This window comes from Bos taurus, chromosome 5 (assembly GCF_002263795.3).
Source record: "Bos taurus isolate L1 Dominette 01449 registration number 42190680 breed Hereford chromosome 5, ARS-UCD2.0, whole genome shotgun sequence".
In the NCBI taxonomy this organism is placed as follows: Eukaryota; Metazoa; Chordata; class Mammalia; order Artiodactyla; family Bovidae; genus Bos; species Bos taurus.
In genome coordinates, this window is record NC_037332.1 from 98,919,386 (window position 1) to 98,946,115 (window position 26,730).

Sequence of the window (26,730 nt, forward strand, 5' to 3'; positions counted from 1 at the left end):
AGCCTGGTGGGCTATAGTCCATAGGCTCACAAAGAGTCTGATACAACTGAAGTAACTTAGCCTGCACACACATCTTCTGCCCCATAGCCCACAGCTGTTAATAACATCCTTAACTCAGTGCGGTCACTTGTCTATAGGCCACAGGTCATTTGTCTGTATGGAAAGAATGTGTTTGGCAGAACCACTTGTGTTGAAATGTGGGTGGTAAGCTTGAGGGCGAGGCTGGCATAACAGATTTAACCCCTTATGAGGTGGAACCAGGTGTCATACAGTCTGTTAAGGAATTTCTCACAACATGTAGGCAGACAGAGTACAGGATCGTATGTTGAATTTTTGAAGTTCTATTCGTACATATATTTTGGTAAGAAGAGTTTCTTCTGGACATTCATGAGTGAGTTGCTGATTGTATCTGTGACATTACTGTACGAACTGAACAGAAATGTCCCCAGTGAGAGTTGTGTTATTGTTGAAAATAAACTGTCTCTGCATGTAATAAAACAGATATGCATTGCACTTGGATTGTTAAGTATGTATGCGTTGGGAGAATTAATATGAATGTTTAGTTCAATATCACTTGTGATTATTAACTTTTACGGTCTCTAGACTATAGTCTTGCAAACATTTGGGGTGGATTTCACTTCCCATTTTACTCTCACTCTCTTTCTATTTGTATCTCCTTCATAGCTCTATTCTTCCCTTTAGAGGAGGGAAAGTTTTTCCCTTCAAGGGGGGAATTTTTTTTTTTTTTTTGGCTATTTCACACAGCATATGAGATCTTAGTTCCCAGACCAGGGATCGAATTCGTGTCCTCTGCGTTAGAAGATAGATTTTAAAAAAAAGTAATTTAGGTAATTTATGTATTTTTGACTGTGTTGGGTCTTTGTGCTACGCAGGCTTTTCTCCAGTTGCAGCAAGTAGGGGCTACTCCTTGGTTGTGGTGTGTGGGCTTCTTTCCCACTGTGGTGGCTTCTCTTGTTGCAGAGCACAGGCTTTAGGTGTGCGGGCTCAGTAGCTGTAGCTCCTGGCTGTAGAGGACAGGCTCCATCGTTGTGCCCACAGGCTTAGTGGCTCCGAGGCCTATAGGATCAAACCAGTGTCTCCTGCATTGGCAGGCAGGTGCTTTATCACTGAGCCACGAGGGCAGCTCCCTCCCTACCCTGCTTCCCACCCCCCATGGTGGAAGGTGGATTCTTAACCACTGGACCCCCAGGGAAGTCCCAAACTACACTTTTTAATATGCTAATAGAAGGTCAGAAGTAAATGAAAAGAGAAAAAACAAAGAAGGATAACCACAAATGCAGTAATGTTGTTTTGATTAGAGTCCTGCCTGGGAGATTTGACACCATAGGTATGTATAAACTGTAGGCAGGCTATGTACATATTTTCCAATCATCAAATACAGTTATCAGAATTAATAGTTTCACAGCCTCACTGGACCCTTGATTCCTGCATTTAGCAATACATGGCACTGAAGAGAGAGCTTGAAGTCTTCCAGTTCTTTATTCATTGTCTGAATTACTTTGTATAAAAGTGAAGTTAGGGATTTCCCTGGTGGTCCAGTGGCTAAGACTCAGCATTCCCAGTGCAGGGGGTCCAGGTTTGATCCCTGGTCAGGGAACTAGATCCCACATGCCACAACCAAAGATCCTGAGTGCCACAACCAGGACCTGGAGCAGCCAAATAAATATTAAAAAATGAAATTAAATGTTTTGTTTAGAAAAGAAATGAGAAACAGTCAAAGAAAACTAGACCAGCTTAACCTACTACAGTATTCGTGCCTGGAGAATTCCATGGACAGTGGAGGGTGGCAGGCTATAGTCCATGGGGTCACAAAGAGTCAGACACGACTGAGCGACTAACACTTTCATTTTCAACGACTGTGGGGGAGATAAAGTTTTCCCCCATAAACCGCTGACCACTGTTGTTCAGACGGGTGCTGTCAACATTTACTAGAGCCCTGGAGCTGGAGTCGTGGATGGGAGGGGAGCCTTTAAAAATAATTTAAGAGGCAATGGCATGAAAGCATAAGGCATATAGGAGTGTTTTATATCCCTAAGGATTTTACAGTCTGATTAAGAGATGAAGCAGTAGCCAACATTTTTCTTTTAACATAGTGAGATATAGTTGAAGGAGACAGAGTTGGTCACAGATTTAGAACATTCTTCTAATAGTCAGGTCAGTTAGAATTGGACTCATAGGAAGGGTCATCCCAGGAGGTTTTGGCATCCAGCTATACCTCTTCTTAGCTTGACACAGAATGGGCAAGTGGTCAGGTGATCATTGAATATTGTTTAGTCGCTAAGTCGTGTCTCACTCTTTGTGGCCCCATGGACTGTAGCCCACCAGGCTCCTCTGTCCATGGGATTCTCCAGGCAAGAATACTGGAATGTGTTGCCATTTTTTGCTTCATGGGATCTTCCCAACCCTGGGATCGAACCTGCATCTCTTGCACTGGCAAGCAGATTCTTTACCACTGAACCACCAGGGAATTTATATATTAGTATTCAGAGAGAATGGCGGAGACAAAAATGATGTAGAGAGAAATATTATTGTTACAAGTGAATATAAGAATTTTATGATCTGAATGCTTTGGTAGGCTCTATGTGGTAAGGTTTCCTGTAGGCTTTCATGGATATATGAGTATGCCAGGTGTGCATTCTTTAAAAATTATATACATTTATTTGGTATAGTATAGATTTCTCTGGCCAAAGTGTAATCATTGGAAAGAGCTTACTGTACAAACACCTGGAAAACAATTTATTTATTCATTTAAAAATATTTGTTTATTTGGCTTCACCAGGTCTTCACCAATGTCACCAAGTTGTGGCACATGGAACCTTTAGTTGTGGCAAGCAAACTTAGTTGTGGCATATGGGATCTAGCTCTCTGACCAGGGAATGAACCTGCACCCCCTGCATTGGAATGTGGTCTTAAGTCCCTTTAGGTAGGAATTTAGAGCTGTGATTCTTTGGATACCCTCTCTAGTCCCACCAATTCATGGCATCCTAAGAAATTTATACCAACTCAGGACAGTAAAAAAAAAAAAAAAAAAGACACTGGGTTCTAACTTTGAGAGCCACAGAAAAAAAAAGTGGTGCTCTACAGTCTGTGTAATTATCCAGATATGAGAAAGATCAGTAGTGGGCTTCTATTATCTTATATATGGCATGTCTGGCCAGCCTCTAGGAAGCATGTATTGTCCAACCTGTTCTAGAACTGATTTTCTTAGAGACACAACATTAAGTGGTATCTCCCAATCATACACAGATTCTAATTATCCTCTCAAGGCCACGGAACTGTAAATGCTATTGATAGCAAATGAGATTGGTATACTGAAAATTCCAAAATATCATTGAAAGGAATGAAGCAAGAACAGAGTAAATGGAAAGACATCCCATAGGAAGTAGAAAGACTTAATATTGTTAAGACGACAATATTCCCAAGTTGATAGATACAGTCAATGTAGTCTTTGCCAAAATTCCAGATGGCCTTTTTTTTAGGGATGGCCAGGTTGGCACCCCACTCCAGCACTCTTGCCTGGAGAGTCCCATGGACGGAGGAGCCTGTTGGGCTTCAGTCCATGGGGTCGCGGAGAGTCAGACACGACTGAAGCGACTTAGCAGCAGCAGCAGCAGCAACAGGTTGATTCTAAAATTCATTTAAAAAGGAACACAAGGGATTGAAAGTATCCAGAACAATCTTCAAAAAGAGAACAAAGCTGTAGGACTCAGTTAATAATTTGCATTTTTTTTGAGGGGAGGCCACACTGAGCAGCTTATAGGATCTTAGTTCCCTGACTAGGGATTGAATCCAGACCCTTGGCAGTGAAATGCTGAGTCTTAACTACTGGACCACCAGGGAATCCCCATAACTTAATTATTTTAAAACATACTACAAAGCTTCAGTGATTAAGACCATGCGATGTTGGCATAAGGAAAATCTGGAGTTCCGACGCTATAACCCCTGTTTTCTGGCCTCCAGCTTCAGGTTGAATTACGGTCTCAGATTTCCTGGTTTTCAACTTGCAGGTGGAAGATTGTAGGACTTATCAGCCTCCATAGCCTTGTGAGCAAATTCCTATTTTGTTATGGTCTTTACAGACCGGGACCTGGGGACTGGAGTCAGTGAAAAGAAGGACGTGGGGGACCCAAGTCTCGAGTGAAACAAGAGTACTTTATTTGCAGAAACGCATGCTTATATATCTTCAATAAAATAACTACTCAGCCATTAAAAAGAATGAAATTCCACCAGTTGCAACAAAATGGATAGTCCTTTAAGTAGAAGGTAACTGAAGAGAGTCACTGAAGGGAGTCCAAGCAGGTGCTCTTTCCTATGATCTAATATATATACATATATATCTTTCTTTATATATCTTATTGGACTTCCATGATGGCTCAGTGGTAAAGTATCTGCCTGCCAGTGAACGAGAGGCAGGTTCAATCTCTGGGTGAGGATGATCCTCTGGAGAAGGAAATGGCAAACCACTCCAGTATTCTTGCCTGGGAAATTCCCATGGAAAGAGGAGCCTGGTGGGCTATAGTCCATGGGGTCTCAAAGAGTCGGACATGACTTAGTGACTAAACAACAACAGAATATAGGTTTATCTCCTTGCTCCAGTGTCCAGTTTCATCGGATTGCTACTTGTTATTAAGCTGTGTCTTTAAATTCTGTGCTGTGTGTGCTGGACTAAGTCACTCAGTTGTGTCCAACTCCTTGCGACCCCATCAACTGTAGCCTGCCAGGCTTCTCTGTCCAAGGGATTCTCCAGGCAAGAATACTGGAGTGGGTTGCCATTTCCTTCTGCAGGGGATCTTCCTGACCCAGGGAATGAACCCAGGTCTCCCACATTGCAGGCAGACGCTTTAACCTCTGAGCTACCAGGGAAGCTCACAAAGGGCTGATCAAATAAAACTGATTGTGAGAACCTTGCTCTGGAAATGACATAGAAGGTCACGTTGCATCCAAAGGTGAATGCTCTGTGTAAGTGTGACGTCTAAGTGAAAGGGTATGAGCGTGGACTTGGGTCTTTGGACATAGGTGTGCATGGCTATGTGTTGTCATTAGGGGTTTCCACCCTGAGCAACTCTATGTGGGGACACATACACAGGACTTTATGTTTTGTGCTCAAGTATGTGTCAGTGGGTGTGTAGTTTGGTTTCTGGGCAGAGCTCATGAGCTGGAGCTGCCACCTTCCCCTTTCTTTCTCCTGTGTGTGGTAAGAGAGGTACTCACAGGACTGACTTCCCAGAGTCAAACTCGTTTAACTGGCTGCTCCCTGAATAAAAATAATTACCTCTGATAATGCACCGAAAAGGAAGTAAGTGGAAAGGAAAATAAGAATCAGAATGACGTTTTCAAATTATGTTTGATTGTCCTGGCTGAGCTAACGTTTTATTTTTAGGACCTTGTTCTCTCCACCCTTTTTCAAGGCTTGCTGTTTCTTACAGAGTGTTTTCCCTTTCATGTGGTCTTGTGGAATTGTGGGAACTCTCACCTTGCCTTTTTGCCTCACAAACTAGATCAGAGGGACTTTGCTATCTTACAATTCATTAACTTCATAGATCCCTCACTATGTGCAAACCCACAGATAAGACGATCAAACTTTCCTTTTCTCTCTGGGATGTTCCTCCTAGCTACTCCTCTGTTGACTTAGGCTTCTGTCAACCAGTCACACACCTGTCTGTCGTCTGAGTTGTAAGGAAATTGTTTAATTTTCATTCCCTCAGACAAACTCATGGAGCTCCAGGAAGAGTGAAAAGAAGATTCAACTGGCTGGGAGGTTTCTTTGCATATTTGTTTCCAGAATTGAGACACTCTGCCTCGATAGGATATTAGTGGTTATTAGTATCAATAATAGGGCTTCCTAGGTGGCACTAGAGGTAAAGAACCCACCTGCTAATGCAGGAGATGTAAGAGAAGTGGGTTCAATCCCTGGGTAGGGAAGATCCCCTGGAGGAGGGCATGGCAACCCACTCCAGTATTCTTGCCTGGAGAATCCCATGGACAGAAGAGAGCCTGCAGGGCTTCAGTCCATAGGGTGCCACAGAGTCAGACGCAACTGAAGTGAATCAGCACATATGCAAGCAGTATCAATAATAAAGCAAAACATGTGATGTAACAGAAGGGAGCATAAGATGACTAATGTCATACTGTACAATATAGTATAATATCATATAAGCTACGATTCTGATTTTCTAAATTTTACCTTGTGATTAAATCTTTACAGAACTAGGTCACCTGTTTAGAGTGGGAAATCACCATATTTGTTTCAGACCAATCAGAATTAAAGACTTTGGCTTTGCTGGCCACAGAATTATGTTAACCAAGGGCAAAATTAAGTTTTTACATATATGGAAGAGTGGTAACCACCAGTTCTCTTCAGAAAGAAAGAACTGGGTTTTTGGAAATATGTGCTGATAATATGGAATTAGATCTGGAGGAGGGCATGGCAACCCACTCCAGTATTCTTGTCCGGAGAATCTTCTTGAACAGAGGAGTCTGGCAGGCTATAATCCATGGAGTCACCAAGAGTTGGAAATGACTAAGCGACTAAATGCAGCATATGCTGATGGTGTAGAGTATAACAATAAAAAGAATCTCTGGCCAGGTTAACAAGACACCGGTAACTATATACTACTTGAAGGGGAATTGGGAACTGGATAGATGGAGAAGGACAGGGTAGAAAAAATATTTTCATGGTATACCATTTTGTAGTTTTATTTTTGAATCATGAATATATTTACTTTTTGTTTAAAAAAAAAATGAAGAGAGCTTAGCACTGACACTTTCTTTAACCCATACCCTGGTAAGAATGAGTGTCTGTATCTATCTTTATATGAAGAACAGAGGAAGCTTCGAGAGCTGCAAAACTAAATAGTTTTATTCATAGCTGCTGTCTGTTCATTAGTAGTGTGAATGCAGTGCGGGGTGGGGTGGGGGGTGGGGTGGGGTGGGTATGTCAGAGAAGGAAAGCAAGTGTATAACTCATCTCTCTTGAAATCCACCAACTATTTGTTCATGGTCTGAATTAGGTTTGTATAAAAATGAAATTAAGTGTTTTGTTTAAAAAATTAGGAGATACACAGAAAAAGAAAATTAGACCTGCTTAAGGACTGCTAGGGAGATAAATCTTTCCCACATCTGTTCCCATGAACCACAATTTTATATCATTTGTGAACCTGACCATCAGAGCAGGAGTCTAGGGCAGGAGGGGAGCCTTTAAAATAATTTTAGAAACAACGGCATGAAAGGATCAGACCAGATCAAGGCTGGATTAGCTGTATAAAATGATAATGGCAGGAAGAAACAATTTCTTCCTGTTCGACTATCAGATAGATAGATAGAGATGAATTGGTGGCTCAGAGAGTTCCAGCTAGCCAGATACTTAATAACCAGTGATCTGGAGAGGTGTTTTAAAGTTCTGTGTGTGCTCCATTTTATTTTTGTCAAAACAACTCAAGCCTTGGGAATCATTCTCAGTGGTGCTCTGTGCGTCCTCAAGGGGTCAAGCGCTGGAGTGGACCACTGCGTTGTGATGGGAAATGAGAGGGGCGTGATGCGGATGCTGTTGGAATGCAGTCTCAGTGACAAGCTGTGTAGTAAGTACAGGTGATACAGAGATCCGTCCCCTGATTTTTGATGGAGATTAACATCTGAAGAGGGCTTCAGAACAAGGCTTCCCAGGTGGTGCTAGAGGTAAACAATCCACCTGCCACGGCAGGAGACGTAAGAGACACGGGTTTGATCCCCGGGTTGGGAAGATTCCCTTGAGAAGGGCATGACAAACTCACTCCAGTATTCTTGCCTGGAGAATCCCATGGACAGAGGAGCCTGGCAGGCTACAGTCCATAGGGTCGCACAGAGTCAGACACAACTAAAGTGACTTAGCATGCACGCACAAGATCTGAAGAGATTCTGGAAGAAAGATCATTTGATTTCTAATAAAATGAAGAGAGTGGTGAGAAAGGAATTGGCGTTAGGGACCATTTTCTTTGAAGGAGGGGGGCAGGGTAGGGGAGAGTGGCAATGGGAGATAAAGATGTACTGCACTTTCATCTCAGCAGGAAAAATGAGAGAGGAGGCACAGGGCTGGGCTGAGAAACAGGGGCATAGGGATTCAGATCAGGGAGCTGATCAGAAGGAAGAGATAATCATGTCACATACGGTGAGCTGAAGACTCAGGGGAGGGGGAGTCCGGTTAGGGGGCTTCTTCAATCTCTTCTTGCTTGATCTCCTACGTAGTTATCCGGGAACAGCAGTATGAAATCATCATCATCCCAACCCTCCTAGTTGGTACCTTCCTCATCCTCCTTGGTGTCATCCTGTGGCTTTTTATCAGAGGACAGAGAGCCCAACAGCAGTCTCCAGGACCTCGAGGTAAGACTCAAACAGGCTGGGCAGTGACTTGAGAAAGATGGAGATGGTAGGAAAGAAGACCCAACCTTCAGTGAGGTCAAATCTCAAGGACTCTGATGAGATAGATGGTATGGGTCCCCTCCTGTGGAGTTGAGAGCAACAGGTGAGCCTTTCTTAGGAATGTCATGAGTTGAAATTCAATATATGAATTTCATATATTTATATAACAAGAAATTTCAGAATTTCTTGTTAGCTGAAAGAAGAGAAGGCAAGAGAGGCCTCATGTAACCTCTTTCTGTTTTCTTTGTCCTATTGCACCATCAAATCTTTGGCCATGTGAGTGTCTAAGGACTGGGGAGGAAGCCTGGGGATAAAGCCAAAGGCTTTGTAATGAGCTTCGAAGGATGACATTTTACTCTATAATACATTCCACCTCTACTTTGTGCTTCTGGAATTTCTGATGTAAAGGAGTAGCCTTAATAATAGTCTTTTTTTTTTCTTAATGATTTTAAAAAATTTATTTATGGTTGTTCTGGTCTTCACTGCTGCTCCTGGCTTTCTCTAGTTTTGGCCAGCCAGGATTACTCTTCGTCGTGGTACACGGACTTACTCTGGTGGCTTCTCTTGTTGCGGAACATGGGCTGTGGAGCACTCAAGCTCAGAAGTTGTGGCGCATGGGTTTAGTTGCCCTGTGACATGTGGAATCTTCCTGGATCAGGGATTGAACCCATATCCCCTCCATTGGTAGGCAAATTCTTAAACACTGGACCACCAGGGAAGTCCCATAATAGTCTTTGAAGCACTAGGTAGGAGATGATAGCATGCTATTCTGGAGTATCACTGAGCATATGATGAAAGAGAGCCAGCTTGAATGGAAAACTCAGAGAAAAAAGAAGGGAAAAAAATCCTGACAGCGATATGAATCTCTAGAGTGGTGGATCCCTTCTCCTTCTCTAAATTGTATCCTGATTTTCTTATTTGTTGTTGTTGTTGTTGAGTCACTAAGTCGTGTCCAACTTTCTGTGACCCCATGGACTGCAGCACACCAGGCTTCCCTGTCCTCTACTCTCTCCCCAGGTCTGCTCAAGTTTATGTCCATTAAGTTGGTGATGCTATCTAACCATTTCATCCTCCGTCAACCCCTTCTCCTTTTGCATTCAATCTTTCCCAGCATCAGGGTCTTTTCCAGTGAGTTGGCTGTTCGTATCATGTGGCCAAAGAATTGGAGCTTCAGCTTCAGCAACGGTCCTTCCAACGAATATTCAGGACTGATTTCCTTTAGGATTAATTGGTTTGATCTCCTTGCAGTCCAAGGGACTCTCAAGAGCCTTCTCCAGCACCACAGTTAAAATATATAGCATGTGTAAAACAAAAGTCCTGAAATTCCCCTCACAATTTCCTCTTCATAGTCTTCCCTGTCATAATAAATGGCAAGCCCAGCTCACTATGTGTTCAATCTAAAATGAAGTCTAAATGAAATCTGAAGATGTCCTTGCCTCCTCTTTCTCTCACATTCTGTATCCAATCTATTAGCAAATCCTGTTTAACTGTACCTTCAAAAGAGACTCAAGTCACCCTCACCTCTCATAGAAAATTGTAATACACCGTTACCTAGTTTCCCTGCTTCTGCCTGTATCCTTTCACTGTCTGTACTCCTCAGAGCAGTTGAATGATTCTTTTAAGGCCTAAGTGAGCCCTGTTAATTCTCTGCATGAAACCTCCAGTAGCTTGTCATCTTAGAATGAAAAATAGATTAAATTCTTTCAGTGGCCTAACATGATCAGAGTCCTCTCTGCTGGCCTCATCTCCTGTAACTCTTTTATTATCTCACTTGGTTCCAGGCTCACCGATTTCAACGTTGTTGTTTACACACTAACTCATGTCCGACTCTTTGCGACTCCATGGACTGTATGTAGCCCGTCAAGCTCCTCTGTCCATGGGATTTTCCAGGCAAGAATACTGGAGTGTGTTGCCATTTCCTTCACCAGGGGATCTTCCCCACCCAGGAATCTAACCCAGGTCCTCTGCATTGCAGGCAGATTCTCTACCGACTGAGCTACGAGGGAAGCCCATAACCACTGGCCTGCCAGGGAAATCCAAGACTTTCTTGATTGAGACTCTGGGAAATATGGAATAATTTGATTTTGGGGACAACTTGAGGGAAGAAGAATAACTTTAGCTTAGAGCCGAGTACTTATCCATACCTCTGTTTTGCTCTTGAAAGTCACTTTATTGACTCAAATGATAGCTCCCCTCGCAGTTACCATCACTTTAGGTGTCTGTGGTTTGAAGATATATTCAGTAGCTTTTTGAATTGTCTCTAGACTCTACTCATACTGAACTGGAATTCTGAGAAAGACTGAACAGAAATGTCTTTACCAGTTTTCAGAGGTCCATCTTAAGTTGCCTTAGAAGTAATGGGATTATGACATATATTCTACAAGGTTTGTAGATGATGCTGGTTCATTGAGAAGCACCTGAAGGTACCTCACATTGACCCAAGAGAGAAAATTTCTGAAGGGACTTCTTGCTGGTTTGTTTGAGGTTCTGATTTCCTGGAGTCCATGGGGCCAGAAAAAAGCTGGTTGGTGTCACCTCTTTGTTTTAGGTGTTGCCCACGTGCCTCCATCTGGGAACCTAAGCCAGGAAGCAGCAGGACCTGGGGGAACTGTGTTTGTACCACTTGAGGAGACCTCGGTGGAAAGCCTTCTGCGAACTTCTGCACAAGTCCTGGCTAAGCTGCAGGTGCCCCGGGAGCAACTCTCTGAAGTTCTGGAGCAAATCCACAGTGGTAGCTATGGGGCCATCTATCGCACCACAATACACACTGGGAACCCTGCGAAGCCCAGGAGTGTGGTCCTCAAGACTTTAAAAGGTAAAAGGAGGAGTACTGCACTTCTTTTCCTCTTTTAACATTTTTACTGTGAACCCTCAACAGGGAATGCTAACAGGATTTTCAGACATTAGGATGTTAATCAGCAGATACTTGTGACCACAGCTGGCCCACAATAAGAAGGAAATAGAAAGTAAAAATTCAAGAGCAGAAAACTTCTTCTTTGGGTCTTTCCCTAGCTCAACCTTGCCTATTAAGGCTGTTAAAATTAACTTTTTGCCTATTGAATATTTCTTGGATGAGGATTTTGAGGTTGTTTCTTCATTTTTCTTGCCTATTTGATTCCTTTTCCAGATACTTCATTTTCTTTTTGACTGATACTCATGATGTGGACCAGTAATGATGGATACATAAAACGGAACAGAGATAGGATTAGCAAGAATCATAATCAAAAGGTCTAGAAATAATAATATTTTAATGTGTGATAACATTTTTTATCATTGCTGTTTTTATTGAATGTAATTAAAAGCAGAAGGAACAATAAACAATTTGTCCAGCAAACAAAAGAAAACAAGTAAACAAAACAGAAGCAAAGTGCTTTAAGAAAGCAGCAGAATACAGATCTTTTCTTGGTTTAGAATATTGAGGTTTGGGAGAAGATTGTCACCTCAGCTTAATCTGTGTAATAGTCACACATATTTGTAACCTGCACACCATCCTGGATTCCTTATTCTCAAATCTATAAAGCTCTGTCGGAAAGTCATTCTTTATGCATCAAATGAGAATTATGAAATTTGAACCTATATACATATCAACCATTAGTTTTCTATTCCTTCAACAAAATATTAATATCTATGTTATAGTCATAAACTAGATGGACTGGAATGGGTGAATTTAACTCAGATGACCATTATATCTACTACTGTGGGCAGGAATCCCTTAGAAGAAATGGAGTAGCCATCATGGTCAACAAAAGAGTCCGAAATGCAGTACTTGGATGCAATCTCAAAAATGACAGAATGATCTCTGTTCGTTTCCAAGGCAAACCATTCAATATCACGGTAATCCAAGCCTATGCCCCAACCAGTAACACTGAAGAAGCTGAAGTTGAACGGTTCTATGAAGACCTACAAGACCTTTTAGAACTAACACCCAAAAAAGATGTCCCTTTCATCATACGGGACTGGAATGCAAAAGTAGGAAGTCAAGAGACACCTGGGAAGTTTGGCCTTGGAGTACAAAATGAAGCAGGGCAAAAACTATAGTTTTGCCAAGAGAACGCACTGGTCATAGCAAACACCCTCTTCCAACAACACAAGAGAAGACTCTACACATGGACATCACCAGATGGTCAACATCAAAATCAAATTGATTATATTCTTTGTAGCCAAAGATGGAGAAGCTCTATACAGTCAGCAAAAACAAGACTGGGAGCTGACTGTGGCTCAGATCATTAACTTCTTATTGCCAAATTCAGACTTAAATTGAAGAAAGTGGGGAAAACCACTAGACCATTCAGGTATGACCTAAATCAAATCCCTTATGATTATACAGTGGAAGTGAGAAATAGATTTAGAAACTAGATCTGATAGATAGAGTGCCTGATGAACTGTGGACAGAGGTTCATGACATTGTACAGGAGACAGGGATCAAGACCATCCCCATGGAAAAGAAATGCAAAAAACCAAAATGGCTGTCTGGCGAGGCCTTACAAATAGCTGTGAAAAGAAGAGAAGCGAAAAGCAAAGGAGAAAAGGAAAGATATAAGCATCTGAATGCAGAGTTCCAAAGAATAGCAAGAAGAGATAAGAAAGCCTTCCTCAGCGATCAATGCAAAGAAATAGAGGAAAACAACAGAATGGGAAAGACTAGAGTTCTCTTCAAGAAAGTTAGAGATACCAAGGGGACATTTCATGCAAAGATGGGCTCGATAAAGGACAGAAATGGTATGAACCTAACAGAAGCAGAAGATATTAAGAAGAGGTGGCAAGAATACCCAGAAGAACTGTACAAAAAAGATCTTCATGACCCAGATAATCACGATGGTGTGATCACTCACCTAGAGCCAGAAATCCTGGAATGTGAAGTCAAGTAGAAACCTTAGAAAGCATCACTACGAACCTTAGAAAGCATCACTACGAACAAAGCTAGTGGAGGTGATGGAATTCCAGTTGAGCTATTTCAAATCCTGAAAGATGATGCTGTGAAAGTGCTGCACTCAATATGCCAGCAAATTTGGAAAACTCAGTAGTGGACACAGGACTGGAAAAGGTCAGTTTTCATTCCAATCCCAAAGAAAGGCAATGCCGAAGAATGCTCAAACTACCACACAATTGCGCTCATTTCACATGCTAGTAAAGTAATGCTCAAAATTCTCCAAGCCAGGCTTAAGCAGTACCTGAACTGTGAACTTCCAGATGTTCAAGCTGGTTTTAGAAAAGGCAGAGGAACCAGAGATCAAATTGCCAACATCCGCTGGATCATGGAAAAATCAAGAGAGTTCCAGAAGAACATCTATTTCTGCTTTATTGACTATGCCAAAGCCTTTGACTGTGTGGATCACAATAAACTGTGGAAAATTCTGAAGAGATGGGAATGCCAGACCACCTGACCTGCCTCTTGAGAAACCTATATGCAGGTCAGGAAGCAACAGTTAGAACTGGAGACTGTTCCATGTAGGAAAAGGAGTACATCAAGGCTGTATATTGTCACCATGCTTATTTAACTTACATGCAGAGTACATCATAAGAAATGCTGGACTGGAAGAAACACAAGCTGGAATCAAGATTGTTAGGAGAAATATCAATAACCTCAGATATGCAGATGACACCACCCTTATGGCAGAAAGTGAAGAGGAACTAAAAGCCTCCTGATGAAAGTGAAAGAGGAGAGTGAAAAAGTTGGCTTAAAGCTCAACATTCAGAAAACGAAGATCATGGCATCTGGTCCCATCACTTCATGGGAAATAGATGGGGAAACAGTGGAAACAGTGTCAGACTTTATGTTTTTGGGCTCCAAAATCACTGCAGATGGTGACTGCAGCCATGAAATTAAAAGATGCTTACTCCTTGGAAGGAAAGTTATGACCAACCTAGATAGCATATTGAAAAGCAGAGATATTACTTTGCCAACAAAGGTCCATCTAGTCAAGGCTACGGTTTTTCCTGTGGTTATGTATGGATGTGAGAGTTAGACTGTGAAGAAAGCTGAGTGCAGAAGAATTGATGCTTTTGAACTGTGGTGTTGGAGAAGACTCTTGAGAGTCCCTTGGACTGCAAGGAGATCCACCCAGTCCATCCTAAAGGAGATCAGTCCTAGGTGTTCTTTGGAAGGACTGATGTTGAAGCTGAAATCCAATACTTTGGCTACCTCATGCAAAGAGTTGACTCACTGGAAAAGAGCCTGATGCTGGGAGGGATTAGGGGCAGTAGGAGAAGGGGATGACAGAGGATGAGATGGCTGGATGGCATCACAGACTCAATGGACATGAGTCTGAGTGAACTGCGAGAGTTGGTGATGAACAGGGAGGCCTGGCATGCTGCGATTCATGGGGTCGCAAAGAGTCGGACATGGCTGAGCGACTGAGCTGATGTTATAGTCAGGGGCTTCCATGTAGCTCAGCAGTAAAGAATCCATCTGCAATGCAGGAGAAACAGGTTCAACCCCTAGGTCAGGAAGATCCCCTAGAGAAGGAAATGACAACCCATTCCAGTATTCTTGCCTGCAGAATCCCATAGACAGAGGAGGCTGGTGGATTACAGTCTATGAGGTCCCAAAAGAATCAGACATTAGTCACTGAGTTATGTCTGATTCTTTTGGGACCTCATAGCATGTAACAACAAGAAAATAGCATGTGTGATAATATTTTAATGTAAACAGAACAATTTTATTAGGCAGAGGAAAGTCTAACTAGTTGGGAAGAACTGTGGGTCTATGTTACCTTTGATAAAAGAACAGTGACATCGAAGATCATCTAATTGATCCCCTTTCTGTTTACTTTTGGTCTACGCTCATTCCCCTTTGAAGCTTTGAAATTTATATCTGATGTTGCTTCCTGCCTCATACTCCCCACTTTATTGGCACTCTGACTGCTCATTCCCCATGGTTCTTCTGTCCTCCACAGAACCAACTGGGCTCCAAGAGGTGCAGGATTTCTTAGGGCGAATCCAATTCTATCTATACTTGGGGAAGCACAAAAACTTGGTACAGCTGGAAGGTTGCTGCACAGACAGGCTGCCGCTCTACATGGTTCTGGAGGATGTGGCCCACGGAGACCTGCTCAGCTTTCTCTGGACCTGTCGCCGGGTGAGTGGTGGGGCAGAGGTGTTAGGAAGAAAGGTTTGACCTGGTTAATTAGCTGTGCACATACCAATTAGCCTGACTAGGAAGAAAGGCTTGACCTGGTTGATTAGCTATGCACATACCAATTAGCCTGACAAATTCTGTTCTTCCTTCATTCTGCTATTCACCTACATTCTTTATTGTCTTCCTGGTCCAGTAAATCATGGCACTTCTCTGCATACCTGGGAATCTCTCATACCATCTCTCCTTGAATCTTTTAGCTTTTGTACATTTTTTTGTTTTTAAATTCTTATTTATTTATTTTTGGCCATGTCATGTGGTTAATGGGAACTAACTTCCCTGATAAATGATTGAACCCAGGCCCTTTGCAGTAAAAGTGTGGGTTCCTAACCACTGGACTGCCAAGGGAATTCCCAAGTCCTTATATTTTTGTGTCTTTGCCCTAGCTTCAGTAACTGCATTTAAGAATATTTCTTTCCTTATTTTTCCCTTTAGATCTGTTCATGTCATTTTGATGTAATGCCTTTTTCTTTATCTCTTTAGGATGTGATGACCATGGATGGTCTTCCCTATGACCTCACAGAGAAACAAATATATCACATTGGGAAGCAGGTCCTTTTGGCTTTGGTAAGGCTTGGAGAAGTGACAACAGATGGCAGTGATCTTTTTTGTTAGCCTAGTATTTAATGTCATATTTCTTATATTTATGTTCTCAAATGGGGTATATATTATAAATGAAATCTGGTGGAAGTTAGGGGGCAGAAACTCAAGCATCGACTAATTGTTTTCAATTTTCTCTTTATGAAATTATTTAGATAATATAATTCAGGATTAGTAATTCTAGGTAGAAAGTGGTCACTTTAGGGTTTCTAGAAGAAACAGGAAAGGTTTTATTTCTTTTATTGCTTATTAAAAAATAATTTTTTTTTTGGCCACACCATGAGGTATGCAGGATCTTAGTTCCCCGACCAGGGATCAAACCTGTGCCCCGGGAAGCACAGAGTCTTAACTACTGGACCACCAGGGAAGTCCCAAGAAGGGTTTTAAAAGGTTTCTCAGTCTTAAAGGTAAAGGCACCAGGGCCAAGAGCTATATGCCCACATGTTGTTCACTCAGTCGTGTCTGACTGTTTGCAGCTGTATGGACTGTAGCCAGCCAGGCTCCTCTGTCTTCCACTATCTCCCAGAGTTTGCTCAGATTCATGTCTATTGAGTTGGTGATGCTATCTAGTCACCTCATCCTCTGCTGGCCCCTTCTCATACTTCCCTATATATACTGTTAGCAGATGTAAAAGAGGAAAAGATAAGTTGGTAGAAGATTTGGGAAGAGAAAACGAATGGGTGAAAGGCTACAGAGCCAGAAGAATGTTTATAATTTATACCTAAAGAACAAGAAATACTAGCTCAGAATGTGTTAGGCAGGAGACTTGCTGTAATACTGAATGTGACAGGAATTGCATATACTTGAAAAGGAACAAAGAACAAGTGGAAGAGGAGGAATAAGAAGGGGGTGAAAATGAGATCTTGTCTTTATTTTAGACTAACCTAAATAGGGACTTCCCTAGTGGTCTGGTGGTTGACTCTGCACTTCTAATGCAAGGGGCACGGGTTTGATCCCTGTATCGGGAAGATCTGGAGGAGGAAATGGCAAACCACTCCAGTATTCTTGTCTGGGAAATCCCATGGACAGAGGAGCCTGGTGGGCTACAGTCCATGGGGTTGCAAAGAGTCACAACTGAGCAACTGAGCACATAGGTTCATCAGTTGTAACAAATGTATCACAGTAGTGCAAGCTGTTAATAGAGGAAACTAAGGGGCAGGAGGCCTGAGTGCTCTGGCTTTTCCACTCAACTTTGTTTTCACCCTAAAACAACTCATAAAAAAACATAATAAAGTTTTTATTAATTTTTTTAAAGAATGAATTTCTGGAAACTGTTGATCTTAAACACAATGCAAACATGTCTGATTCATTATAAGTACTGTGCTTTTTATGAATTAGAATATTTGGTTCTGGTCACTGCCACTTAGTAGCTGTGTGGACGTGACATGTTATTATTTTTTTTTTATATTAAACTTTTTATTTTGTATTGCAGTATAACCGATAAACAATGTTGTGATAGTTTCAGGTGGACAACAAAGGGACTCAGCCATATAAATACATATTGCTATATTTAAAATGGATAACCAACAAGGACCTACTGTAGAGCACAGGGAACTCTGCTCAGTGTTATGTGGCAGCCTGGATGGGAGGGAGTTTGGGGGAGAATGGATATGTCATTATTAATGCGGCTTGTTCAGGGTAGAAAATGTCTTTTCGAGGATCTGCTTCACTTTATCTGGGACCCAAGCCATGACCTCGGAGAGCTGATCCATTTTGACATCACTCTGACAGGAATTTCTCCAGGAGAAGCGTCTGTTCCATGGCGATGTGGCAGCCAGGAATGTTCTAATCCAGTGTGACCTCACTGCTAAGCTCTGCGGGCTGGGCCTGGCTTATGAAGTTCATTCCCGAGGGGCCATCTCCTCCACTCGCGTGGTACCCCTCAAGTGGCTTGCCCCAGAACGGCTTCTGCTGAAACCAGCTGGCATCAAAGGAGACATGTACGGTTTGTTCCTGCCCCGTGGAGTTCCTCCTTTCTTGACTTCAGTGTCCTCCTGCCTGTGAACATGACTGGGTCTGTTGTCAATTAAGTCTATGCATGAAGTCTCTGCTTTGAAGTCAGACAGACTCTCAAGCAAAAATGTGTGTTATGTGGCAGAGCTCATAGTTGGCAGCTGTCTGCAATCCTTTTTAGTGCCTCCTGAAGTATTCCCTCTGTGTCAGATTAGAAGCCTTGATTAGGAGAGAAAAAATGAAAAATGAATAGATTATTCACACCAATATCTGAGGACTTGATTTGGTATAGTTCTATCTCTTTATCTAGTTTTATCTGAAAGAGGCAGATCCACTTAATCAAAAGTTTAAACTAGGAGCTATTAAAAAGAAAAAATATATATATTTACATATATATATATGTATGTGCTGTGCTAAGTCGCTTCAGTTGTATCTGACTTTGACAGGCTCTTCTGTCCATGAAAGTTTCCAGAATACTGGAGTTGGGTAGCCTATTCCTCCTCCAGGGGATCCTCCTGACCCAGGGATCAAACCTTATCTCTTACTTCTCCTGCATTGGTGGGGAGGTTCTTTATCACTGTGCCACCAGGGAAGCCCATGTATATGTGTATTTATATACTCAATTTATTTTAACTTAAAACATATAAATGGATATTTATCAGTCTTTCAGAGGAAGGCCAAGAGGCTACACGTGCTGTGCTAAATGAAGTTACATGTTGTATTTCTTGTATAAAACAATTGTGATGAAGTTTGACTGCAGGCATTTATTGTTAAATTTCCCCCAGTTTTCTACAGTTGTCTCACTCACACAGTTCGACAACACTCTCTTTTTAGCGGCTTGATTTTAGAGAATGTTTTGAAAGTATTCAACCTAGTTTTCAGGGAGCTAAGGCTTTTGGCATGTATATTTAACCAATCTACATAGTATTTAATTGATAACGTAGTTATAGCTACATGTATGATTGGCATAAACAGGATTGCAAAGAATAACAATTGACTTTGGTAACCATATGACTCATCTGCTTGGAGGAGCAGGTAGGTATAATACAGGATATCTTACCAGCCATGAATGTTAGGAGCTTCAGGGGAAATTTAGAACACCAGTTAATGTGGTGAATCAATTAAGACACTGATTTTTCATTTCATTGCTGTTTCCCTGATATCTGCTTTTCAACAGAGGTCTGGAAGTAATAAACTTCCTTGGGAGATACTGCTCATTTCACAATGATGCTGTAGAATAATGAAACATATGTCTCTCAAATCATATTGTTTAGGCAACTACTTAGTCCATTTATGTACAAAACTTGCTCTGTTAATGTTTTACCTAGGTTTGGGCAGTTAGATCTACTGAGGATATAGTAGATAAAAGATAAACCCTGCTTGGCCTTGAACTAAGACATGGAACAACAGACTGGTTCCAAATAGGAAAAGGAGTATGTCAAGGCTGTATATGGTCACCCTGCTTATTTAACTTCTATGCAGAGTACATCATGAGAAACGCTGGGCTGGAAGAAGCACAAGCTGGAATCAAGATTGCCGGGAGAAATATCAATAACCTCAGATATGCAGATGACACCACCCTTATGGCAGAAAGTGAAGAGGAACTAAAAAGCTTCTTGATGAAAGTGAAAGAGGAGAGTGAAAAAGTTGGCTTAAAGCTCAATATTCAGAAAACTAAGATCATGGCATCTGGTCCCATCACTTCATGGCAAATAGATGGGGAAACAGTGGAAACAGTGTCAGACTTTATGTTTTTGGGCTCCAAAATCACTGCAGATGGTGATTGCAGTCATGAAATTAAAAGACACTTACTCCTTGGAAGAAAAGTTATGACCAACCTAGACAGCATATTCAAAAGCAGAGACATTACTTTGCCAACAAAGGTCCATCTAGTCAAGGCTATGGTTTTTCCAGTGGTCATGTATGGATGTGAGAGTTGGACTGTGAAGAAAGCTGAGTGCAGAAGAATTGATGCTTTTGAACTGTGGTGTTGGGAGAAGACTCTTGAGAGTCCCTTGGACTGCAAGGAGATCCAACCAGTCCATTCTGAAGGAGATCAGCCCTGGGTGTTCATTGGAAGGACTGATGCTAAAGCTGAAACTCCAATACTTTGGCCATCTCATGCGAAGAGTTGACTCATTGGAAAAGACTCTGATGCTGGGAGGGATTGGAGGCAGATGGCTGGATAGCATCACTGACTCGATGGACGTGAGTTTGAGTGAGCTCTGGGAGTTGGTGATGGACAGGGAGGCCTGGCGTGCTGCAATTTATAGGGTCGCAAAGAGTCGGACAGGACTGAGCGACTGAACTGAACTGAAGAATAAAAGCTGGAATTTCAGCAGGAAGGAATGGAAAAGATGAAAAAGATACATGAGAATTTTTATATGTTTGAGTGAATGTTTGCATTTGCATAAGCGCTCATAGCATTTAACAAATAAGAGTAAATATCTATTAGTGTGTAAATACCTATTAATGTATAATATCTATTCATATATAATATTTAACAAATAATAGTAAATATCTATTAATGTGAAGAAAGGAGACATAAATCGAGCTCTCAAGGAAATTAGATTCGAAGGGGACTGGACAGAAATATTTTCTAATGGCATAACTACATTGCTTATTGTACCAATCACCCTTGATTCCCATTCACTGCCGTTGTCATGGTTTCTTACTGAAGGTCTCTGGTATTTAAGTGAGCCATCTTTATGAAAGGCAGAAATAAAAGTGAAGTAAACAGCTTTGTTTCTTTTACAGCTGGTCTTTTGGGATCCTGCTGTACGAGATGGTGACTCTAGGTAAGGAAAATCCCCAAAGTAGTGGCACCCCCTATAGAAATATGCGAGGATGTTTATTTGTGTGGTAGATGGCATTTGCTGTGAGAAGGGGTTTCAGCACAATTGCTGAAGATCTAACTGAGCTGACACATTTTCAGAATCCAAGCTTGATTTTTGAGATAGTCTTAGGAAGTCATGGTTCCCTCCCTAACTGTCTCCCTCCTTCCTCTTTCTTTCCCCAAAGGCTTTACCAATTCCATGGCATATTTTAAAATCCAAGGAGTATTCCAAGGATGATCTTGTGTGTGCTCAGGTGCTCAGTCGTGTCCAACTCTTTGCAACCCCATGGACTGTTATCCGCCAGGTTCCTCTGTCCATGGAATTTTTCAGGCAAATTCTTGTTGGAGGGAGTTGCCATTTCCTTCTCCAGGGGATCTTCCCCACCCAGAGATCGAAACCACATCTCTTGAGTTTCCTGCAATGGAAGGCAGATTCTTTACCACTAGCGCCACCTGGGAAGCCCCTAGGCTGATCTTGCATAAATATATAAATGTTGTCTTTAGATTTATTAATCCGTTTGACTGAGAAACTGCAGCACTTTCTCTTGTTTGAGAAGTAGAGGGCAGATCTTATTTCTCGCTTAGCTTTATTTTGTTACATTCCTAAAGACTTGACATATTCCTAAATTATCAGGTCTCCTTCCCCCAACATCTCCTTTCTCCAAAATTCTCCAAGTTATACCCTTATCTGATCACCAGGGATCAACTACATTATACCTATTAGGTTTCCTACTTTTGTAGGTGATTAGCCCGGGTAGATGGAAAATAGTGTTAGTTATAGTTTATATTCTGCTGCTGCTGCTGCTAAGTCGCTTCAGTTGTGTCCGACTCTGTGCGACCCCATAGACGGCAGCCCACCAGGCTCCCCTGACTCTGGGATTCTCCAGGCAAGAACACTGGAGTGGGTTGCCATTTCCTTCTCCAATGCGTGAAAGTAAAAAGTGAAAGTGAAGTCACTTAGTCGTTTATGTTCTAGAAGACCCTAAAGTTGTCTTACTCGTCTCACTCTTTCCATACCAACAGGGGCACCTCCATATCCTGAAGTCCCTCCTACCAATATCCTACAGCATCTCCAAAGAGGGCAAGTCATGGAGAGACCCAGTAGTTGCACACACACCATGTAAGTGGCTTTTAAAATCTTTTTTGCTCTTTATCAGTCATGCTGTTTGTAAAGTGGCTCAGATGATCCTCAGCTGTCCTCTATGTGCTAAGGTACAACCTTAAACCAAACCTATGCAGAAAATACATCTGCTTATATATATGTGTATATGTGTCTTTACATTTGTGTGTGTGTATGTGTGCGACACAAACACACACATACACAATATGGAGGCAGCCACTGAATGCTATATTAGAAATTTAGATTTGCTAACATTGTTAAATCTTAGTTCCTCTGGAATCTTTTAAAACAGATGAAATCCAATGCAGGTACAGCACTGTTTTAGCTATATAAATGTCAGTCTCAGAGACTACCAGCTTCAGTTCTAATATAGTTGTCATAAAATCCACAGTTATTCACTGGTTCTTATTTGATATTTAACTTAAAAAAATTTTTCCTGGTTCTAAGCATGTTGGAAGCCCATCAGAAGAAAGACAGTGAGAAGAAATTAGACAGCAGAGGGAAGATATCAAATTGCCAGCAGAAAGGGACAGTTGGTGAACTAACATAGAAGCAGAAAAGTAAAAATTACATGCAGAATTTCATAAACAATAAAGTACAAAGCAGGTTATGATAGACTATAAGAAAGGCTTCAATTATTTTTAAGAAAGCAGGGGATAATATATTGATATACATTTCTGTTTAAATTGCTGTTATTTTGTAAATTCTTCAGTACTGGAAAAGTAACTTTCTAGCACCTGAGTTTCCCACAAATACAAACAGTAATTGTATCAAGCATATTAAAAAAAGCTAAAAATAATAATTGTATATACTTATACACACATAGTATAGTGATGATACTGCTGGGTATACTAGAATGAAATTATTGACAAATATTTCTTGAAGGCCATATATATATATATATATATATATATGTATATATATGGCTGTCCTTGATACTGGGGATAGGTAGAGACATTTAACTGAAAAAGTACCTGATCTTGAACCATGTAATATTTGGATGAGGAATACCTGACAGAACATGAAAATCAACAGAAAGTGTGAAGCAATGAGTAGACTGGTTAAAAGCTCAGATTCATGTCATAGTCAAAAAGACACATGTTCAGTCTTAGTCCTATATGTTACATTGTTTACTTAACTTAAAATAGGTAAAATGATAGTCCTGCCTCAAAGTAATTGTGAGGCTGCAATGAAATAATGCATGTTAAGTTTCCTTTCCATGCCTTTTGGGCTTCTCTGATGGCTCAGTGGGTAAAGAATCTGCCTGCAATGCAGGAGACACAGGACTTCAGGTTGGGTCCTTGGGTTGAAAAGATCCCCTGGAGGAGGCAATGGCAACCCACTCTAGCATTCTTGCCTAGAAAATCCCATGGACAGAGGAGCTTGGTGGGCTACAATCTGTGGGGTTGCAAAGTCAGACATGACTGAATAGTCGACTAGGCACACCATGCCTTTTATAATAAGTATGTTCTTGGTAAATGGTATCAGTATTAGTAGAGTAACATAACATCTTATACAAAGTCTAATGGTACAACATTAAAGAGTATGGGAAACACAGTGTGTTTCCCATATAACACAGGTTATAAGGGAAGGAATTGAAAATTCCTACTTATACTAATAGGAAAGAATAACCAGGGAGAGGATATTAATGCCTTGGGCAGAGCATAAGCAAAGAAAAAGCTGGGTGTTATTAACCATGTCTGGGGCATAGCTAGATGTTGTCTTAGGAGGAGGAGAGGGATCCCGCTAAGCAAGGCCTATGTGGTAAGAAGCTGGGGGTAGGATGCCGACTTTATAAGATGAACAATAGGAAGCTGCTGTAAGTTCTTGGGCGGGAATGAGACTTGACAAAGAGCGTTTGATAACAGACTGTGTTACACATTCTCTAGAAACTGGATTGAAACAAAGACAGATTGAAGGTGGTAAACACATTATCTAAGGCCATTTCCTGGGGAAGCTAAATAATAAAGGGAGAAAATGACCTGGATTAATGGAAAGAACTATCTGATTATAGTATCTGAAATTACTATGAATCATGTTATTCCACATCTTCTTATTTTCCCCTGTTGTAATGTAGCTCATACTAGTAGGTAAGTTATAGCAGTGGTCTGGAATGATGCAAGTTCATAATATGTAGGATGAAAACACTTAACTTCTGAAAGAGTTTTTGGTAATAGAAAAAACAACAAAACTGTTCTGTCATACTGATTGTAGTACAGCAGAAACCAACATGACATTGACCCCATGGACTGTAGCCTGACAGGCTCTTGTGACCATGGAATTCTTCAGGCAAGAATACTGAAGTGGGTAGCCATGCCCTTCTCCAGGGGATCTTCCCCACCCAGAGATCGAATCCAGGTCTCCTGTATTGGATTCTTTACCATCTGTGCCCTGAGGGAAGCCCATAAAGCAACTATATCCCAATTTTTTTAAAAAAGGAAAAGAAAAAGAATAAGGTGATAAATAGATGAAATAGGATTAGAAGATTTTAGTATTATGCTGAATAAAGGAACTCATGTGAATTCACATTCATGTAAAAAAAGTTTGCATTCATGTAAAAAAAAATGATTCTTTGTTGACTGAGCCACTAGGGAAGCCCATAGTATAACTATTGACTAGTATTAACTAGTATACTATTCGTGTGACTAGTATAACTATTCTCTACACTTATGTGTGTTCAATGTTTTCCATAATAAAAGTTACAGTAGAAAAAAATCATCAGTCATTCTTATTATAAAAAAGATTAAGATATTAAGAGATTTAGTATTTAGGAAGGTGAGAAGGAATAGTATTCTCTGGGAAGAGTGTGGGACAGGGTGATGAATAGATTACAGAATTGTAGGGTTCTTTTGTTAAGATTTGTAAGCGAAGAAGCATGTTTTTCAAACATTTGCCTTGTCAAGGAAGTCAGTTTCTCTTGCTCCCCTTTCAGGTATGGTCTCATGAAGTCCTGCTGGCGTTGGAGTGAGGACAGCCGCCCCTCACTTAGAAAGCTACACTCATGTCTCGAAACTGCTGCTCAAAGTGCAAATGACAAGGCTGTGTTGCAAGTACCGGAGTTGGTGGTACCTGAACTGTACGCAGCTGTGGCAGGTGTCAGCGTGGAGAGTGTCTCCTACTGCTACAGCATCTTCTGAAGGTCCTGGGACAACACCCACTTTGGGGAGATCGTATACTCTTGAAAGCAGTTTCTCCAAGAACAAAGACTTTTCTAGTGGGAGTTAAAAGGAGAAATGGGACATGAATCTTGAATCTTCCCCTACACATTTCACTAGAAACCTGAAATGATGCTGAATGAGACTGCCCTCACCATGTACCCTTGAGACGGAGAAATGCAGTTCATTTCTGCTGTCCCAATTCTGAAGACACAGGGTAGATGGGTTGGACAGTGTCCATTCAAGGGAGGTTTTACAAATTTGCAATCTTTGTTGCAACATGGCATGGATAAGTTGGTCCCTCCTACCACAGGCTTGTTTCCTTTGTTTCCAAACTCTGACTATAGTAAGGTCCAGAAAATTGGAATCAAATGAGGGAAGAGAAAGTTGATAAAGAAATTTATGAAAAGAAAATGAAAGGTTCTATTTTCTCAGGAGTATAGGTGAAGACCAAGGTCCATCCTTCACAGAGAAGGGAGAGGAAGGTCATATAGTTCTTCACTTCTGGTCCATTCGTGCAGGGATGAAGGAGAACCATTAAGGAAGATTTCTGAGCTCACCCTAAGGTATAAGCTCACCCTATATGGAGAAATGCAGCCCCCTTTTATCTAATTCTGAGATAGGTAAATCCTGTTGGTACTATTCTAACTAGAAGCTGGAGGGGTGATTCCATGATTAAGAGCATTGGTTATGTATCATCCATCAGGCTGGCATTCTGGTCCCCGTTAGAATAGGGAAATCAACCCTGAATATTTATTGGAAAGACTGATGCTGAAGCTGAAGCCCCAGTACTTTGGCCACTTGATGTGAAGAGCTGACTCATTGGAAAAGACCCTGATGCTGGGAAAGGTTGAGAGCAGGAGGAGAAGGGGGCGACAGAGGATGAGATGGTTGGTTGGTATCACTGACTCAACGGCCATGAATGAGCAAAGTCCGAGAGATAGTGAAGGACAGGGAAGCCTGGTGTGCTGCAGTTCATGGGATCACAAAGAGTTGGGCATGACTGAGTGACTGCACAATGACAAATGAGACTATGGAGACTGAGCTCAGACAGTCCAATAGGGTTGATGATGAATAGACTGTGTATGTATTTAATAAGTGGGAAATATGGAAACCAGCAAGGGTGCTCACTAGGTCAGGATGCCTTCAAGGAGTGCTAGAAAAAGATGTAACCTGAGATAGAAGGATGGTAGGTTCTGATTTTCAATCATTCAATGATGTACTGTGAAACTTATTTCATTAAATCAATATTTATTGAGTGAAAGTATACAGTTTGGGTTATACAGTTGCCAAAATCTTGACAATAAGGAGGACGAAAATAAATAAATGTGAATTAATGTCAACAGGAAAATTCAAGAGACAATCTACATTGTCAAAAAAGATTCCTCATGTGTAAAAAGGGGATAATACCCACTTCACAGGGTTGTTGTGAGAATGGAATGAAAGGGTGTTATTTGTACCACATGTGGCATGTACTATATGACAATAAATATTAATTTCCTTACCCACCCCTTTA

General features: G+C 41.3%; 1 protein-coding gene across 4 annotated transcripts in view; it reads left to right on the forward strand.

Moving 5' to 3' along the window:
- The window catches only part of STYK1 (serine/threonine/tyrosine kinase 1), a 54,186-nt gene extending 27,456 nt beyond the window's left edge, over positions 1-26,730 (forward strand). For 2 of the 4 annotated variants that reach the window (XM_024991664.2, XM_024991666.2), the window contains exons 2-10: positions 7,502-7,598; positions 8,242-8,376; positions 10,964-11,230; positions 15,312-15,493; positions 16,034-16,117; positions 17,882-18,090; positions 20,861-20,901; positions 21,963-22,059; positions 24,992-26,730. In XM_024991664.2, the coding sequence (XP_024847432.1) occupies positions 7,535-7,598; positions 8,242-8,376; positions 10,964-11,230; positions 15,312-15,493; positions 16,034-16,117; positions 17,882-18,090; positions 20,861-20,901; positions 21,963-22,059; positions 24,992-25,196 (1,284 nt within the window). In that variant the 5' untranslated portion in view covers positions 7,502-7,534 and the 3' untranslated portion in view covers positions 25,197-26,730. Of the gene's footprint in view, positions 1-6,956; positions 7,599-8,241; positions 8,377-10,963; positions 11,231-12,264; positions 12,303-15,311; positions 15,494-16,033; positions 16,118-17,881; positions 18,091-20,860; positions 20,902-21,962; positions 22,060-24,991 lie in introns of those variants that run through there. The other 2 variants (NM_001143868.2, XM_024991663.2) reach the window with 2 other exon arrangements.